The 17,781-nt window shown below is 44.9% G+C and overlaps 1 protein-coding gene across 1 annotated transcript; it reads right to left on the minus strand.

Moving 5' to 3' along the window:
* Positions 1 to 4,636: 4,636 nt before the first annotated feature.
* LOC140119997 (uncharacterized) lies at positions 4,637 to 16,946 on the minus strand. Its single transcript, XM_072139418.1, has 3 exons — positions 6,865 to 16,946; positions 5,300 to 6,444; positions 4,637 to 4,679 (listed from the first exon to the last, which is right to left on the minus strand). The coding sequence occupies exons 1-3, from the start codon at positions 12,838 to 12,840 to the stop codon at positions 4,637 to 4,639; spliced, it is 7,164 nt and encodes a 2,387-aa protein (XP_071995519.1). The 5' UTR covers positions 12,841 to 16,946.
* Between the last annotated feature and the right edge of the window lie 835 nt (positions 16,947 to 17,781).

The following is a 17,781-nucleotide window of genomic DNA, read 5'->3' on the forward strand; positions in this document are numbered from 1 at the left end:
TCTCTGGAATGGTTGTAGGGGTAACTTTTGTAGTTGTTGTTGTCTCATGAGTAGTTTTAGTGTTTCCTTGGGTAGTAGTGGTTGTCTCTGGAGTAGTTGTAGTAGTTTCTAGGGGAATTGTGGTTAGCTCAGTGTGTGTCTGAGGGATAGAAGTGGTGGTCTTTAAAATAGTTGTGATTGTCTCAGCTTTAGTAGTAGATGTTTCTTTTGTAGTTGTAGCTGTCTCAGGAGTAGTTGTAGTGGTAGTAAAGTTTGTCTCAGGAATAATTGTAGTGATTAACTTGGGCCGTAGTGGTTGTCTCAGGGATAGAAGTGGTGTTCTCTAGAGTAGTTGTATGTGTCGCAGTAGTAGTAGTAGTGGTTGTCTCTGGAGTAGTTGTAGTGGTTCCTGGTGGTAGTAGGTGGTATTCGTCTCAGGAGACGAAGTGTTTGGCTCAGGAGTAGTTGTAGTGGTTTCTTGGGATATTGGGGATAGCTCAGTGGTTGTCTCAGGAATAGTAGTGGTTGTCTCAGGAATGCTTGTAGTTGTTTCTTTTTTAGTTGTGGTTGCCTCAGGAGTAGTTGTTGTCTCAGGAGTTGTAGTGGTTGACTCAGGAGTAGTTGTAGTGGTTTCTTGGGGAGTTGTGGTTGACTCAGTAGTGGTTCCTTGGGTAGTGGTTGTCTCGGGGATAGAAGTGGTTGTCTCAGAAGTAGTTGTGGTGGTTTCTTGGAGAGTTGTGGTCGAAGGAATAAAAATGGTTGTCCCAGGAGTTGTTGTAGTTGTTTTTTTTTTTGTAGTTGTATATGTCTCAGGAGTAGCAGTGGTTGTCTCTGGAGTAGTTGTATATGTCTCAGGAGTAGCAGTGGTTGTCTCTGGAATGGTTGTAGGGGTAACTTTTGTAGTTGTTGTTGTCTCATGAGTAGTTTTAGTGTTTCCTTGGGTAGTAGTGGTTGTCTCTGGAGTAGTTGTAGTAGTTTCTAGGGGAATTGTGGTTAGCTCAGTGTGTGTCTGAGGGATAGAAGTGGTGGTCTTTAAAATAGTTGTGATTGTCTCAGCTTTAGTAGTAGATGTTTCTTTTGTAGTTGTAGCTGTCTCAGGAGTAGTTGTAGTGGTAGTAAAGTTTGTCTCAGGAATAATTGTAGTGATTCCTTGGGCTGTAGTGGTTGTCTCAGGGATAGAAGTGGTGTTCTCTAGAGTAGTTGTATGTGTCGCAGTAGTAGTAGTGGTTGTCTCTGGAGTAGTTGTAGTGGTTCCTGGTGGTAGTAGGTGGTAGTCGTCTCAGGAGACGAAGTGTTTGGCTCAGGAGTAGTTGTAGTGGTTTCTTGGGATATTGGGGATAGCTCAGTGGTTGTCTCAGGAATAGTAGTGGTTGTCTCAGGAATGCTTGTAGTTGTTTCTTTTTTAGTTGTGGTTGCCTCAGGAGTAGTTGTTGTCTCAGGAGTTGTAGTGGTTGACTCAGGAGTAGTTGTAGTGGTTTCTTGGGGAGTTGTGGTTGACTCAGTAGTGGTTCCTTGGGTAGTGGTTGTCTCGGGGATAGAAGTGGTTGTCTCAGAAGTAGTTGTGGTGGTTTCTTGGAGAGTTGTGGTCGAAGGAATAAAAATGGTTGTCTCAGGAGTTGTTGTAGTTGTTTTTTTTTTTGTAGTTGTATATGTCTCAGGAGTAGCAGTGGTTGTCTCTGGAGTAGTTGTATATGTCTCAGGAGTAGCAGTGGTTGTCTCTGGAATGGTTGTAGGGGTAACTTTTGTAGTTGTTGTTGTCTCATGAGTAGTTTTAGTGTTTCCTTGGGTAGTAGTGGTTGTCTCTGGAGTAGTTGTAGTAGTTTCTAGGGGAATTGTGGTTAGCTCAGTGTGTGTCTGAGGGATAGAAGTGGTGGTCTTTAAAATAGTTGTGATTGTCTCAGCTTTAGTAGTAGATGTTTCTTTTGTAGTTGTAGCTGTCTCAGGAGTAGTTGTAGTGGTAGTAAAGTTTGTCTCAGGAATAATTGTAGTGATTCCTTGGGCTGTAGTGGTTGTCTCAGGGATAGAAGTGGTGTTCTCTAGAGTAATTGTATGTGTCGCAGTAGTAGTAGTAGTGGTTGTCTCTGGAGTAGTTGTAGTGGTTCCTGGTGGTAGTAGGTGGTATTCGTCTCAGGAGACGAAGTGTTTGGCTCAGGAGTAGTTGTAGTGGTTTCTTGGGATATTGGGGATAGCTCAGTGGTTGTCTCAGGAATAGTAGTGGTTGTCTCAGGAATGCTTGTAGTTGTTTCTTTTTTAGTTGTGGTTGCCTCAGGAGTAGTTGTTGTCTCAGGAGTTGTAGTGGTTGACTCAGGAGTAGTTGTAGTGGTTTCTTGGGAAGTTGTGGTTGGCTCAGTGATTGTCTCAGGAATAGTTTTAGTGATATCTTTTGTAGTTGTGGTTGTCTCAGGAGTTGTAGTGGCTCAGGAGTAGCAGTTGTTGTCTCAGGAGTTGTAGTGGCTCAGGAGTAGTGGTAGTGGTTTCTTGGGAAGTTGTGGTTGGCTCAGTGATTGTCTCAGGAATAGTTTTAGTGATATCTTTTGTAGTTGTGGTTGTCTCAGGAGTAGTTGTAGTGGTTCATTGGGTATTAGTGGTTATCCTAGGGATAGAAGTGGTTGGCTCAGGAGTAATTGTAGTGGGAGTTGTGATTAGCTAAGTAGTTGTCTCAGGGATAGAAGTGGTTGTCTCTAAAACAGTTGTAATTATCCCAGGTAAAGTAGTGGTTTTTTTTTCAAGAATAAATGTAGTTGTTTCTTTTGTAGTAGTGGTTGTCTCAGGAGTAGTTATTGTCTCAGGAGTCATAGTGGTTGTCTCAGGAGAAGTTGTAGAGCTTTCTTGGGGAGTTAAGGTTAGCTCAGTGGTTGTCTCAGGAATATTAGTGTTTGTCTCAGGAATAGTAGTGATATGGTTTTAGTTGTTTACTTTGTAGTTTTGGTTGACTCAAGAGAAGTTGTAAATGTCTCAAGGGTAGTAGTAGTTGACTCAGGAGTAGTTGTAGTGGTTTCTTGGGGAGTTGTGGTTAGCTCAGTGGTTGTCTCTGAAGTAGTAGTGGTTGGTTCAGGAATAGTAGTCTTTGTCTCAGGAATGGTTGTAGTTTCATTGGTAGTTGTAGTTGTCTCAGGAGTACTTTTATATTTTTAAGGAAATGTAGTGGTTGGCTCAGGAGTAGTTGTATTGGTTTCTTAGGGAGATGTGGTTAGCTCAGTGGTTGTTTCTGAAATAGTAGTGGATTTCTCAGGAATGGTTGTAGATGTTTCTTTTGTAGTTGTGGTTGTCTTAGGGGTAGTAGTTGTTGTCTCAGGAGTCGTGGTGGTTGTCTCAGGAGTAGTTATAGTGGTTTCTTGGAGAGTAGTGGTTGTCTCAGGAGTAGTAGTTGTTGTCTCAGGAGTCGTGGTGGTTGTCTCAGGAGTTGTCTTAGTGGTTTCTTGGGAAGTTGTGGTTGTCTCAGGAGTTGTAGTTGTTGTCTCAGGAGTAGTAGTTGTTGTCTCAAGAGTCGTAGTGCTTGTCTCAGGAGTAGTTTTATTGGTTTCTTGTGGAGTTGTGGTTATTTCAGGAGTAGTAGTTGTTGTCTCAGGAGTAGAAGTTGTTGTCTCAGTAATAGTAGTGGTTGTCTCAGGAATAGTAGTGGTTGTCGCAGGAGTAGCAATTGTTGTCTCAAAAGTCATAGTGGTTGTCTCAAGAGTAGTTGTAGTGGGTTCTTTCGGAGTTGTGTTTGTTACAGGAGGAGTATTTGTTGGCTCAGAGTAGTAGTGGTTTCATGGAGAGTTGTGGTTGCCTCAGGTGTAGTTGTAGTGGTTTCTGGGAGAGTTGTGGTTGTCTCAGGAGTAGTAGTTGTTTTCTCAGTAATCAGAGTGGTTGGCTCATGAGCAGATGTAGTGGTTACTTGGAGAGTTGTGGTTGTGAAAGGGAAGTGCCAGCTCATCTTCAATGGAAAACCGGAAAGACGGTCTTTCTGAGTGGATTTGGTGTATTTTATACATGCCTGAATAAAGAAAGTATTAGAGTTGTGGTTGTCTCAGGAGTAGTTGTAGTGGTTTCTTGTGGACTCGTGGTTGTCTCAGGAGTCTTAGAAGTTCTCTCAGGAGTAATTGTAGTGGTTTCTGGGAGAGTGGTGGATGTCTCAGGTGTAGAAGTAATGGTTTCTTTGGGAGTTGTGGTTATCTCAGGTGTAGTAGTTGTCTCAGGAGTAGTAGTGATTGGCTCAGGAGTAGTTGTAGGGGTTTCTGGGAGAGTTGTTATTGTCTCAGGAGTAGTAGTTGTAGTCTCAGGAGTTGTAGTGGTTGTCTCAGGAGTAGTAGTGATTGGCTCAGGAATAGTTGTAGTGGTTTCTGGGCGAATTGTTGTTGTCTCAGGAGTAGTAGTTGTTGTCTCAGGAGTTGTATTGGTTGGCTCAGGAGTAGTTGTAGTGGTTTCTGGGAGAGTTGTTGTTGTCTCAGGAGTAGTAGTTGTTGTCTCAGGAGTTGTAGTAGCTGGCTCAGGAGTAGTTGTAGTGGTTTCTGGGAGACTTGTTGTTGTCTCAGGAGTAGTAGTTGTTGTCTCAGGAGTTGTAGTAGCTGGCTCAGGAGTAGTTGTAGTGGTTTGTTGGAGAGTTGTGGTTGCCTCAGGAGTAGTTCTAATGGTTTACTGGGGAGTTGTGGTTGTCTCAGGAGTAGTAGTTGTTGTCTCAGGAGTTGTAGTCGTTGGCACAGGAGTAGTTGTCGTGGTTTCTGGGAGAGTTGTCGTTGTCACAGGTGTAGTAATTGTTGTCTCAGGAGTAGTAGTGGTTTCTGGGAGAGTGGTGGTTGTCTCAGGAGTAGTAGTGGTTTCTGGGAGAGTTGTGGTTGTCTCAGGAGGAGAAGTTGTTGTCTCAGGAATTGTAGTGGTTGGCTCAGGAGTAGTTGTAGTGGTTTCTGGGAGAGTGGTGGTTGCCTCAGGAGTAGTAGTGGTTTCTGGGAGAGTTGTGGTTTTCTCAGGAGGAGTAGTTGTTGTCTCAGGAATTGTAGTGGTTGGCTCAGGAGTAGTTGTAGTGGTTTCTGGGAGAGTGGTGGTTGCCTCAGGAGTAGTTATAGTGGTTTCTTGGAGAGTTGTGGTTATCTCAGGAGTAGTAGATGTTGTCTCAGGAGGAGTAGTTATTGGCTCAGGAGTAGTTGTAGTGGTTTCTGGGAGAGTTGTTGTTGTCTCAGGAGTAGTAGTTGTTGTCTCAGGAGTTGTAGTGGTTGGCTCAGGATTAGTTGTGGTGGTTTCTGGGAGAGTTGTTGTTGTCTCAGGAGTAGTAGTTGTTGTCTCAGGAGTAGTAGTTGTTGTCTCAGGAGTAGTAGTTGTTGTCTCAGGAGTAGTAGTTGTTGGCTCAGGAGTAGTAGTTGTTGGCTCAGGAGTTGTAGTAGTTGGCTCAGGAGTAGTTGTAGTGGTTTCTGGGAGAGTTGCTGTTGTCTCAGGAGTTGTAGTAGTTGGCTCAGGAGTAGTTGTAGTGGTTTCTGGGAGAGTGGTGGTTATCCTAGGAGTAGTAGTTGTTGTCTCAGGAGTAGTAGTGATTGGCTCAGGGGTAGTTGTAGTGGTTTCTGGGAGAGCTGTTGTCTCAGGAGTAGTAGTTGTTGTCTCAGGAGTTGTAGTGGTTGGCTCAGGATTAGTTGTGGTGGTTTCTGGGAGAGTTGCTGTTGTCTCAGGAGTAGTAGTTGTTGTCTCAGGAGTAGTAGTTGTTGTCTCAGGAGTAGTAGTTGTTGTCTCAGGAGTTGTAGTGGTTGGCTCAGGAGTAGTTGTAGTGGATTCTGGGAGAGTTGTTGTTGTCTCAGGAGTAGTAGTTGTCTCAAGAGTTGTAGTGGTTGGCTCAGGAGTAGTTGTTGTGGATTCTGGGAGAGTTGTTGTTGTCTCAGGAGTAGTAGTTGTCTCAAGAGTTGTAGTGGTTGGCTCAGGAGTAGTTGTAGTGGTTTCTGGAAGAGTAGTGGTTGTCTCAGGAGTAGTAGTTGTTGTCTCAGGAATTGTAGTGGTTGGCTCAGGAGTAGTTGTAGTGGTTTCTGGGAGAGTGGTTGTTGCCTCAGGAATAGTTATAGTGGTTTCCTGGAGAGTTGTGGTTATCTCAGGAGTAGTAGTTGTTGTCTCAGGAATTGTAGTGGTTGGCTCAGGAGTAGTTGTAGTGGTTTCTGGGAGAGTTGTGGTTGTCTCAGGAGTAGTAGTTGTTGTCTCAGGAATTGTAGTGGTTGGCTCAGGAGTAGTTGTAGTGGTTTCTGGGAGAGTGGTGGTTGCCTCAGGAGTAGTTATAGTGGTTTCTTGGAGAGTTGTGGTTATCTCAGGAGTAGTAGTTGTTGTCTCAGGAGGAGTAGTGATTGGCTCAGGAGTAGTTGTAGTGGTTTCTGGGAGAGTTGTTGTTGTCTCAGGAGTAGTAGTTGTTGTCTCAGGAGTTGTAGTGGTTGGCTCAGGATTAGTTGTGGTGGTTTCTGGGAGAGTTGTTGTTGTCTCAGGAGTAGTAGTTGTTGTCTCAGGAGTAGTAGTTGTTGTCTCAGGAGTAGTAGTTGTTGTCTCAGGAGTTGTAGTGGTTGGCTCAGGAGTAGTTGTAGTGGTTTCTGGGAGAGTTGTTGTTGTCTCAGGAGTTGTAGTAGTTGGCTCAGGAGTAGTTGTAGTGGTTTCTGGGAGAGTGGTGGTTATCCTAGGAGTAGTAGTTGTTGTCTCAGGAGTAGTAGTTGTTGTCTCAGGAGTTGTAGTGGTTGGCTCAGGATTAGTTGTGGTGGTTTCTGGGAGAGTTGTTGTTGTCTCAGGAGTAGTAGTTATTGTCTCAGGAGTAGTAGTTGTTGTCTCAGGAGTTGTAGTGGTTGGCTCAGGAGTAGTTGTAGTGGATTCTGGGAGAGTTGTTGTTGTCTCAGGAATTGTAGTGGTTGGCTCAGGAGTAGTTGTAGTGGTTTCTGGGAGAGTGGTGGTTGCCTCAGGAGTAGTTATAGTGGTTTCTTGGAGAGTTGTGGTTATCTCAGGAGTAGTAGTTGTTGTCTCAGGAGGAGTAGTGATTGGCTCAGGAGTAGTTGTAGTGGTTTCTGGGAGAGTTGTTGTTGTCTCAGGAGTAGTAGTTGTTGTCTCAGGAGTTGTAGTGGATGGCTCAGGATTAGTTGTGGTGGTTTCTGGGAGAGTTGTTGTTGTCTCAGGAGTAGTAGTTGTTGTCTCAGGAGTAGTAGTTGTTGTCTCAGAAGTAGTAGTTGTTGTCTCAGGAGTTGTAGTAGTTGGCTCAGGAGTAGTTGAAGTGGTTTCTGGGAGAGTTGTTGTTGTCCTAGGAGTAGTAGTTGTTGTCTCAGGAGTAGTAGTGATTGGCTCAGGAGTAGTTGTAGTGGTTTCTGGGAGAGTTGTTGTTGTCTCAGGAGTAGTAGTTATTGTCTCAGAAGTAGTAGTTGTTGTCTCAGGAGTTGTAGTGGTTGGCTCAGGAGTAGTTGTAGTGGATTCTGGGAGAGTTGTTGTTGTCTCAGGAGTAGTAGTTGTCTCAAGAGTTGTAGTGGTTGGCTCAGGAGTAGTTGTTGTGGATTCTGGGAGAGTTGTTGTTGTCTCAGGAGTAGTAGTTGTCTCAAGAGTTGTAGTGGTTGGCTCAGGAGTAGTTGTAGTGGTTTCTGGAAGAGTAGTGGTTGTCTCGGGAGTAGTAGTTGTTGTCTCAGGAATTGTAGTGGTTGGCTCAGGAGTAGTTGTAGTGGTTTCTGGGAGAGTGGTGGTTGCCTCAGGAGTAGTTATAGTGGTTTCCTGGAGAGTTGTGGTTATCTCAGGAGTAGTAGTTGTTGTCTCAGGAATTGTAGTGGTTGGCTCAGGAGTAGTTGTAGTGGTTTCTGGGAGAGTTGTGGTTGTCTCAGGAGTAGTAGTTGTTGTCTCAGGAATTGTAGTGGTTGGCTCAGGAGTAGTTGTAGTGGTTTCTGGGAGAGTGGTGGTTGCCTCAGGAGTAGTTATAGTGGTTTCTTGGAGAGTTGTGGTTGTCTCAGGAGTAGTAGTTGTTGTCTCAGGAGTAGTAGTTGTTGTCTCAGGAGTTGTAGTGGTTGGCTCAGGATTAGTTGTGGTGGTTTCTGGGAGAGTTGTTGTTGTCTCAGGGGTAGTAGTTGTTGTCTCAGGAGTAGTAGTTGTTGTCTCAGGAGTTGTAGTGGTTGGCTCAGGAGTAGTTGTAGTGGATTCTGGGAGAGTTGTTGTTGTCTCAGGAGTAGTAGTTGTCTCAAGAGTTGTAGTGGTTGGCTCAGGAGTAGTTGTAGTGGTTTCTGGAAGAGTAGTGGTTGTCTCAGGAGTAGTAGTTGTTGTCTCAGGAATTGTAGTGGTTGGCTCAGGAGTAGTTGTAGTGGTTTCTGGGAGAGTGGTGGTTGCCTCAGGAGTAGTTATAGTGGTTTCCTGGAGAGTTGTGGTTATCTCAGGAGTAGTAGTTGTTGTCTCAGGAATTGTAGTGGTTGGCTCAGGAGTAGTTGTAGTGGTTTCTGGGAGAGTTGTGGTTGTCTCAGGAGTAGTAGTTGTTGTCTCAGGAATTGTAGTGGTTGGCTCAGGAGTAGTTGTAGTGGTTTCTGGGAGAGTGGTGGTTGCCTCAGGAGTAGTTATAGTGGTTTCTTGGAGAGTTGTGGTTATCTCAGGAGTAGTAGTTGTTGTCTCAGGAGGAGTAGTGATTGGCTCAGGAGTAGTTGTAGTGGTTTCTGGGAGAGTTGTTGTTGTCTCAGGAGTAGTAGTTGTTGTCTCAGGAGTGGTAGTGGTTGGCTCAGGATTAGTTGTGGTGGTTTCTGGGAGAGTTGTTGTTGTTTTAGGAGTAGTAGTTGTTGTCTCAGGAGTAGTAGTTGTTGTCTCAGGAGTAGTAGTTGTTGTCTCAGGAGTTGTAGTAGTTGGCTCAGGAGTAGTTGTAGTGGTTTCTGGGAGAGTTGTTGTTGTCTCAGGAGTTGTAGTAGTTGGCTCAGGAGTAGTAGTTGTAGTGGTTTCTGGGAGAGTGGTGGTTATCCTAGGAGTAGTAGTTGTTGTCTCAGGAGTAGTAGTGATTGGCTCAGGAGTAGTTGTAGTGGTTTCTGGGAGAGTTGTTGTCTCAGGAGTAGTAGTTGTTGTCTCAGGAGTTGTAGGGGTTGGCTCAGGATTAGTTGTGGTGGTTTCTGGGAGAGTTGTTGTTGTCTCAGGAGTAGTAGTTGTTGTCTCAGGAGTAGTAGTTGTTGTCTCAGGAGTAGTAGTTGTTGTCTCAGGAGTTGTAGTGGTTGGCTCAGGAGTAGTTGTAGTGAATTCTGGGAGAGTTGTTGTTGTCTCAGGAGTAGTAGTTGTCTCAAGAGTTGTAGTGGTTGGCTCAGGAGTAGTTGTTGTGGATTCTGGGAGAGTTGTTGTCTCAGGAGTAGTAGTTGTCTCAGGAATTGTAGTGGTTGGCTCAGGAGTAGTTGTAGTGGTTTCTGGGAGAGTGGTGGTTGCCTCAGGAGTAGTTATAGTGGTTTCCTGGAGAGTTGTGGTTATCTCAGGAGTAGTAGTTGTTGTCTCAGGAATTGTAGTGGTTGGCTCAGGAGTAGTTGTAGTGGTTTTTGGGAGAGTTGTGGTTGTCTCAGGAATAGTAGTTGTTGTCTCAGGAATTGTAGTGGTTGGCTCAGGAGTAGTTGTAGTGGTTTCTGGGAGAGTGGTGGTTGCCTCAGGAGTAGTTATAGTGGTTTCTTGGAGAGTTGTGGTTATCTCAGGAGTAGTAGTTGTTGTCTCAGGAGGAGTAGTGATTGGCTCAGGAGTAGTTGTAGTGGTTTTTGGGAGAGTTGTTGTTGTCTCAGGAGTAGTAGTTGTTGTCTCAGGAGTTGTAGTGGTTGGCTCAGGATTAGTTGTGGTGGTTTCTGGGAGAGTTGTTTTAGGAGTAGTAGTTGTTGTCTCAGGAGTAGTAGTTGTTGTCTCAGGAGTAGTAGTTGTTGTCTCAGGAGTTGTAGTAGTTGGCTCAGGAGTAGTTGTAGTGGTTTCTGGGAGAGTTGTTGTCTCAGGAGTTGTAGTAGTTGGCTCAGGAGTAGTAGTTGTAGTGGTTTCTGGGAGAGTGGTGGTTATCCTAGGAGTAGTAGTTGTTGTCTCAGGAGTAGTAGTGATTGGCTCAGGAGTAGTTGTAGTGGTTTCTGGGAGAGTTGTTGTCTCAGGAGTAGTAGTTGTTGTCTCAGGAGTTGTAGGGGTTGGCTCAGGATTAGTTGTGGTTGTTTCTGGGAGAGTTGTTGTTGTCTCAGGAGTAGTAGTTGTTGTCTCAGGAGTAGTAGTTGTTGTCTCAGGAGTAGTAGTTGTTGTCTCAGGAGTTGTAGTGGTTGGCTCAGGAGTAGTTGTAGTGGATTCTGGGAGAGTTGTTGTTGTCTCAGGAGTAGTAGTTGTCTCAAGAGTTGTAGTGGTTGGCTCAGGAGTAGTTGTTGTGGATTCTGGGAGAGTTGTTGTTGTCTTAGGAGTAGTAGTTGTCTCAAGAGTTGTAGTGGTTGGCTCAGGAGTAGTTGTAGTGGTTTCTGGGAGAGTAGTGGTTGTCTCAGGCGTAGTTTTTGTTGTCTCAGGCGTAGTTTTTGTTGTCTCAGGAGTAGTAGTTGTTGTCTCAGGAGTAGTAGTTGTTGTCTCAGGAGTTGTAGTGGTTGGCTCAGGAGTAGTTGTAGTGGATTCTGGGAGAGTTGTTGTTGTCTCAGGAGTAGTAGTTGTCTCAAGAGTTGTAGTGGTTGGCTCAGGAGTAGTTGTTGTGGATTCTGGGAGAGTTGTTGTTGTCTCAGGAGTAGTAGTTGTCTCAAGAGTTGTAGTGGTTGGCTCAGGAGTAGTTGTAGTGGTTTCTGGGAGAGTAGTGATTGTCTCAGGCGTAGTTTTTGTTGTCTCAGGAGTAGTCGTGGTTTCTTGGAGTGTTGTGGTTGCCTCAGGAGTAGTTGTAATGGTTTCCTTGGGAGTTGTGGTTGTCTCAGGAGTTGTAGTTGTTGTGTCAGGAGTTGTAGTTGTTGGAACAGGAGTAGTTGTCGTGGTTTCTGGGATAGTTGTGGTTGTCACAGGTGTAGTAATTGTTGTCTCAGGAGTAGTAGTGGTTTCTGGGAGAGTGGTGGTTGTCTCAGGTGTAGTAGTGGTTTCTGGGAGAATTGTGGTTGTCTCAGGAGTAGTTGTAACGGTCCCTTTGGTAGTTGTTGTTATCTCAGGAGTTGTAGTTGTTGTCTCAGGAGTAGTAGTGATTGGCTCAGGAGTAGTAGTGGTTTCTGGGAGAGTGGTGGATGTCTCAGGAGTAGTTGCAGAGGTTTCTTGGAGAGTTGTGGTTATCTCAGGAGTAGTAGTTGTTGTCGCAGGAGTAGTAGTGATTGGCACAGGAGAAGTTGTAGTGGTTTCTGCGACAGTTGTTGTCTCAGAAGTAGTAGTTGTTGTCTCAGTAGTTGTAGTGGTTGGCTCAGGAGTAGTTGTAGTGGTTTCTGCAAAAGTTGTTGTTGTCTCAGGAGTAGTAGTGATTGACTCAGGAGTAGTTGTAGAGGTTTCTGCGACAGTTGTTGTTGTCTCAGGAGTAGTAGTTGTTGTCTCAGGAGTAGTTGTAGTGGTTTCTGCAAAAGTTGTTGTTGTCTCAGGAGTAGTAGTTGTTGTCACAGGAGTAGTAGTGATTGGCTCAGGAGTAGTTGTAGTGGTTTCAGCGACAGTTGTTGTCTCAGGAGTTGTAGATGTTGTCTCAGTAGTTGTAGTGGTTGGCTCAGGAGTAGTTGTAGTGGTTTCTGCGACAGTTGTTGTTGTCTCAGGAATAGTAGTTGTTGTCTCAGGAGTTGTAGTGGTTGGTTTAGGAGTAGTTGTAGTGGTTTCTGGGAGAGTGTTGGTTGCCTCAGGAGTAGTTATAGTGGTTTCTTTGAGAGTTGTGTTTATCTCAGGAGTAGTAGTTGTTGTCTCAGGAGTAGTAGTGATTGGCTCCGGAGTAGTTGTAGTGGTTTCTTGGAGAGTTGTTGTTGTCTCAGGAGTAGTAGTTGTTCTCTCAGGAGTTGTAGTGTTTGGCTCAGGAGTAGTTGTAGTAGTTTCTTGGAGAGTTGTTGTTGTCTCAAGAGTAGTAGTTGTTGTCTCAGGAGTTGTAGTGGTTGGCTCAAGAGTAGTTGTAGTGGTTTCTGGGAGAGTTGTGGTTGCCTCAGGAGTAGTTGTAATTGTTTCCTGGGAAATTGTGGTTGTCTCAGGAGTAGTAGTTGTTGTCTCAGGAGTTGCAGTGGTTGGCACAGGAGTAGTTGTCATGGTTTCTGGGAGAGTTGTGGTTGTCAGAGGTGTAGTAATTGTTGTTTCAGGAGTAGTATTGGTATCTGGGAGAGTGGTGGTTGTCTCAGGAGTAGTAGTGGTTTCTGGGAAAGTTGTGGTTGTCTCAGGAGTAGTTGTAATGATTTCTTTCGTAGTTGTGGTTATCTCAGTAGTTGTAGTTGTTGTCTCAGGAGTCGTAGTGATTGGCTCAGGAGTAGTTGTAGTGGTTTCTGGGAAAGTGGTGGATGTCTCAGGAGTAGTTGTAGTGGTTTCTTGGAGAGTTGTGGTTGACTCAGGAGTAGTTGTAGTGGTTTCTTGGAGAGTTGTTGTTGTCTCAGGAGTAGTAGTTGTCTCAGGAGTAGTAGTGATTGGCTCAGGAGTAGTTGTAGTGGTTTCTGGGAGAGTTGCTGTTGTCTCAGGAGTAGTAGTTGTTGTCTCAGGAGTTGTAGTGGTTGGCTCAGGAGTAGTTGTAGTGGTTTCTGGGAGAAATGTTGTTGTCTCAGGAGTAGTAGTTGTTGTCTCAGGAGTAGTAGTTTTTGTCTCAGGAGTTGTAGTGGTTGGCTCAGGAGTAGTTGTAGTGGTTTCTGGGAGAGTTGTGGTTATCTCAGTGGTAGTTTTTGTCGTCTCAGGAGTAGTCGTGGTTTCTTGGAGAGTTGTGGTTGCTTTAGGAGTAGTTGTAATTGTTTCCTGGGGAGTTGTGGTTGTCTCAGGAATAGTAGTTGTTGTCTCAGGAGTTGTAGTGGTTGGCACAGGAGTAGATGTCATGGTTTCTGGGAGAGTTGTGGTTGTCACAGGTGTAGTAATTGTTGTATCAGGAGTAGTAGTGGTTTCTGGGAGAGTGGTGGTTGTCTCAGGAGTAGTGGTTTCTAGGAGAGTTGTGGTTGTCTCAGGAGTAGTTGTAGTGGTTTCTTGGAGAGTTGTGGTTATCTCAGGAGTAGTAATTGTTGTCTCAGGAGTTGTAGTGGTTGGCTCAGGAGTAGTTGTAGTGGTTTCTGCGACAGTTGTTGTTGTCTCAGGAGTAGTAGTTGATGTCTCAGGACTTGTAGTGGTTGGCTCAGGAGTAGTTGTAGTGGTTTCTGGGAGAGTGGTGGTTGCCTCAGGAGTAGTTATAGTCGTTTCTTTGAGAGTTGTGGTTATCTCAGGGGTAGTAGTTGTTGTCTCAGGAGTAGTAGTGTTTGGCTCAGGAGTAGTTGTAGTGGTTTCTGGGAGAGTGGTGGATGTCTCAGGAATAGTTGCAGTGGTTTCTTGGAGATTTGTGGTTATCTCAGGAGTAGTAGTTGTTGTCTCAGGAGTTGTAGTAGTTTGCTCAGGGGTAGTTGTCGTGGTTTCTGGGAGAGTTGTTGTTGTCTCAGGAGTAGTGGTTGATGTCTCAGGGGAAGTAGTTGTTGTCTCAGGATTTGTAGTGGTTGGCTCAGGAGTAGTTGTAGTGGTTTCTGGGAGAGTTGTTGTTGTCTCAGGAGTAGTAGTTGTTGTCTCAGGAGTAGTAGTTGTTGTCTCAGGAGTAGTAGTTATTGTCTCAGGAGTTGAAGTTGTTGGCTCAGGAGTAGTTGTAGTGGTTTTTGGGACAGTTGTTGTCTCAGGAGTAGTAGTTATTGTCTCAGGAGTTGTAGTGGTTGGCTCGGGAGTAGTTGTAGTGGTTTCTGGGAGAGTTGTTGTTGTCTCAGGAGTAGTAGTTGTTGTCTCAGGAGTTGTAGTTGTTGGCTCAGGAGTAGTTGTCGTGGTTTCTGCGACAGTTGTTGTCTCAGGAGTAGTACTTGTTGTCTCAAGAGTTGTAGTGATTGGCTCAGGAGTAGTAGTAGTGGTTTCTGGGAGAGTTGTTGTTGTCTCAGGAGTAGTATTTGTTGTCTCAGGAGTTGTAGTTGTTGTCTCAGGAGTTGTAGTTGTTGGCTCAGGAGTAGTTGTCGTGGTTTCTGGGACAGTTGTTGTCTCAGGAGTAGTACTTGTTGTCTCAGGAGTTGTAGTGGTTGGCTCAGGAGTAGTTGTAGTGGTTTCTGGGAGAGTTGTTGTCTCAGGAGTAGTAGTTGTTGTCTCAGGAGTTGTAGTTGTTGTCTCAGGAGTTGTAGTTGTTGTCTCAGGAGTTGTAGTGGTTGGCACAGGAGTAGTTGTCGTGGTTTCTGGGAGAGTTGTCGTTGTCACAGGTGTAGTAATTGTTGTCTCAGGAGTAGTAGTGGTTTCTGGGAGAGTGGTGGTTGTCTCAGGAGTAGTAGTGGTTTCTGGGAGAGTTGTGGTTGTCTCAGGAGTAGTAGTTGTTTTCTCAAGAATTGTAGTGGTTGGCTCAGGAGTAGGTGTAGTGGTTTCTGGAAGAGTGGTGGTTATCCTAGGAGTAGTATTTGTTGTCTCAGGAGTAGTAGTTGTTGGCTCAGGAGTAGTTGTTTTGGTTTCTGGGAGAGTTGTTGTTGTCTCAGGAGTAGTAGTTGTTGTCTCAGGAGTTGTAGTGGTTGGCTCAGGATTAGTTGTGGTGGTTTCTGGGAGAGTTGTTGTTGTCTCAGGAGTAGTAGTTGTTGTCTCAGGAGTAGTAGTTGTTGTCTCAGGAGTAGTAGTTGTTGTCTCAGGAGTTGTAGTAGTTGGCTCAGGAGTAGTTGTAGTGGTTTCTGGGAGAGATGTTGTTGTCTCAGGGGTAGTAGTTGTCTCAAGAGTTGTAGTGGTTGGCTCAGGAGTAGTTGTAGTGGTTTCTGGGAGAGTTGTGGTTGTCTCAGGTTTAGTTCTTGTTGTCTCAGGAGTAGTCGTGGTTTCTTGGAGAGTTGTGGTTGCCTCAGGAGTAGTTGTAATGGTTTCCTTAGGAGTTGTTGTTGTCTCAGGAGTTGTAGTAGTTGTCACAGGAGTAGTTGTCGTGGTTTCTGGGAGAGTTGTGGTTGTCACAGGTGTAGTAATTGTTGTCTCAGGAGTAGTAGTGGTTTCTGGGAGAGTGGTGGTTGTCTCAGGTGTAGTAGTGGTTTCTGGGAGAGTGGTGGTTGTCTCAGGTGTAGTTGTAACGGTCCCTTTGGTAGTTGTGGTTATCTCAGGAGTTGTAGTTGTTGTCTCAGGAGTAGTAGTGATTGGCTCAGGACTAGTTGTAGTGGTTTCAGCGACAGTTGTTGTCTCAGGAGTAGTAGTTGTTGTCTCAGTAGTTGTAGTAGTTGGCTCAGGAGTAGTTGTAGTGGTTTCTGCAAAAGTTGTTGTTGTCTCAGGAGTAGTAGTTGTTGTCTCAGGAGTAGTAGTGATTGGCTCAGGAGTAGTTGTAGTGGTTTCTGCGACAGTTGTTGTTGTCTCAGGAGTAGTAGTTGTTGTCTCAGTAGTTGTAGTGGTTGGCTCAGGAGTAGTTGTGGTTTCTGTGACAGTTGTGGTTATCTCAGGAGTTGTAGTTGTTGTCTCAGGAGTAGTAGTGATTGGCTCAGGAGTAGATGTAGTGGTTTCTGGGAGAGTGGTGGATGTCTCAGGAGTAGTTGCAGAGGTTTCTTGGAGAGTTGTGGTTATCTCAGGAGTAGTAGTTGTTGTCGCAGGAGTAGTAGTGATTGGCTCAGGACTAGTTGTAGTGGTTTCAGCGACAGTTGTTGTCTCAGGAGTAGTAGTTGTTGTCTCAGTAGTTGTAGTAGTTGGCTCAGGAGTAGTTGTAGTGGTTTCTGCAAAAGTTGTTGTTGTCTCAGGAGTAGTAGTTGTTGTCTCAGGAGTAGTAGTGATTGGCTCAGGAGTAGTTGTAGTGGTTTCTGCGACAGTTGTTGTTGTCTCAGGAGTAGTAGTTGTTGTCTCAGTAGTTGTAGTGGTTGGCTCAGGAGTAGTTGTGGTTTCTGCGACAGTTGTTGTTGTCTCAGGAGTAGTAGTTGTTGTCTCAGGAGTCGTAGTGGTTGGTTTATGAGTAGTTGTAGTGGTTTCTGGGAGAGTGGTGGTTGCCTCAGGAGTAGTTATAGTGGTTTCTTTGAGAGTTGTGGTTATCTCATGAGTAGTAGTTGTTGTCTCAGGAGTAGTAGTGATTGGCTCCGGAGTAGTTGTAGTGGTTTCTTGGAGAGTGGTTGTTGTCTCAGGAGTAGTAGTTGTTGTCTCAGGAGTAGTAGTTGTTGTCTCAGGAGTTGTAGTGGTTGGCTCAGGAGTAGTTGTAGTGGTTTCTGGGAGAGTGGTGGATGTCTCAGGAGTAGTTGTAGTGGTTTCTTGGAGAGTTGTGGTTGTCTTCGGAGTAGTTGTAGTGGTTTCTTGGAGAGTTGTGGTTATCTCAGCAGTAGTAGTTGTTGTCTCAGGAGTTGTAGTGGTTTGTTCAGAAGTAGTTGTAGTGGTTTCTGCGACAGTTGTTGTTGTCTCAGGAGTAGTAGTTGTTCTCTCAGGAGTTGTAGTGTTTGGCTCAGGAGTAGTTGTAGTGGTTTCTTGGAGAGTTGTTGTTGTCTCAGGAGTAGTAGTTGTTGTCTCAGGAGTAGTAGTTGTTGTCTCAGGAGTTGTAGTGGTTGGCTCAGGAGTAGTTGTAGTGGTTTCTGGGAGAGTGGTGGATGTCTCAGGAGTAGTTGTAGTGGTTTCTTGGAGAGTTGTGGTAGTCTCAGGAGTAGTTGTAGTGGTTTCTTGGAGAGTTGTGGTTATCTCAGGAGTAGTAGTTGTTGTCTCAGGAGTTGTAGTGGTTTGCTCAGGAGTAGTTGTAGTGGTTTCTGCGACAGTTGTTGTCTCAGGAGTAGCAGTTGTTGTCTCAGGAGTAGTAGTTGTTGTCTCAGGAGTAGTAGTTTTTGTCTCAGGAGTTGTAGTGGTTGGCTCAGGAGTAGTTGTAGTGGTTTCTGGGAGAGTGGTGGATGTCTCAGGAGTAGTTGCAGAGGTTTCTTGGAGAGTTGTGGTTATCTCAGGAGTAGTAGTTGTTGTCGCAGGAGTAGTAGTGGTTGGCTCAGGAGTAGTTGTAGTGGTTTCTGGGAGAGTGGTGGATGTCTCAGGAGTAGTTGCAGAGGTTTCTTGGAGAGTTGTGGTTATCTCAGGAGTAGTAGTTGTTGTCTCAGGAGTAGTAGTTTTTGTCTCAGAAGTTGTAGTGGTTGGCTCAGGAGTAGTTGTAGTGGTTTCTGGGAGAGTGGTGGATGTCTCAGGAGTAGTTGCAGAGGTTTCTTGGATAGTTGTGGTTATCTCAAGAGTAGTAGTTGTTGTCTCAGTAGTTGTAGTGGTTGGCTCAGGAGTAGTTGTGGTTTCTGCAAAAGTTGTTGTTGTCTCAGGAGTAGTAGTTGTTGTCTCAGGAGTAGTAGTGATTGGCTCAGGAGTAGTTGTAGTGGTTTCTGCGACAGTTGTTGTTGTCTCAGAAGTAGTAGTTGTCTCAGTAATTGTAGTGGTTGGCTCAGGAGTAGTTGTAGTGGTTTCTGCGACAGTTGTTGTTGTCTCAGGAGTAGTAATTGTTGTCTCAGGAGTAGTAGTGGTTTCTGGGAGAGTGGTGGTTGTCTCAGGTGTAGTAGTGGTTTCTGGGAGAATTGTGGTTGTCTCAGGAGTAGTTGTAACGGTCCCTTTGGTAGTTGTGGTTATCTCAGGAGTTCTAGTTGTTGTCTCAGGAGTAGTAGTGATTGGCTCAGGAGTAGATGTAGCGGTTTCTGGGAGAGTGGTGGGTGTCTCAGGAGTAGTTGCAGAGGTTTCTTGGAGAGTTGTGGTTATCTCAGGAGTAGTAGTTGTTGTCGCAGGAGTCGTAGTGATTGGCTCAGGAGTAGTTGTAGTGGTTTCTGTGACAGTTGTTGTCTCTGGAGTAGTAGTTGTTGTCTCAGTAGTTGTAGTGGTTGGCTCAGGAGT

This window comes from Engystomops pustulosus, chromosome 2, assembly GCF_040894005.1.
Source record: "Engystomops pustulosus chromosome 2, aEngPut4.maternal, whole genome shotgun sequence".
NCBI classification, from domain to species: Eukaryota; Metazoa; Chordata; class Amphibia; order Anura; family Leptodactylidae; genus Engystomops; species Engystomops pustulosus.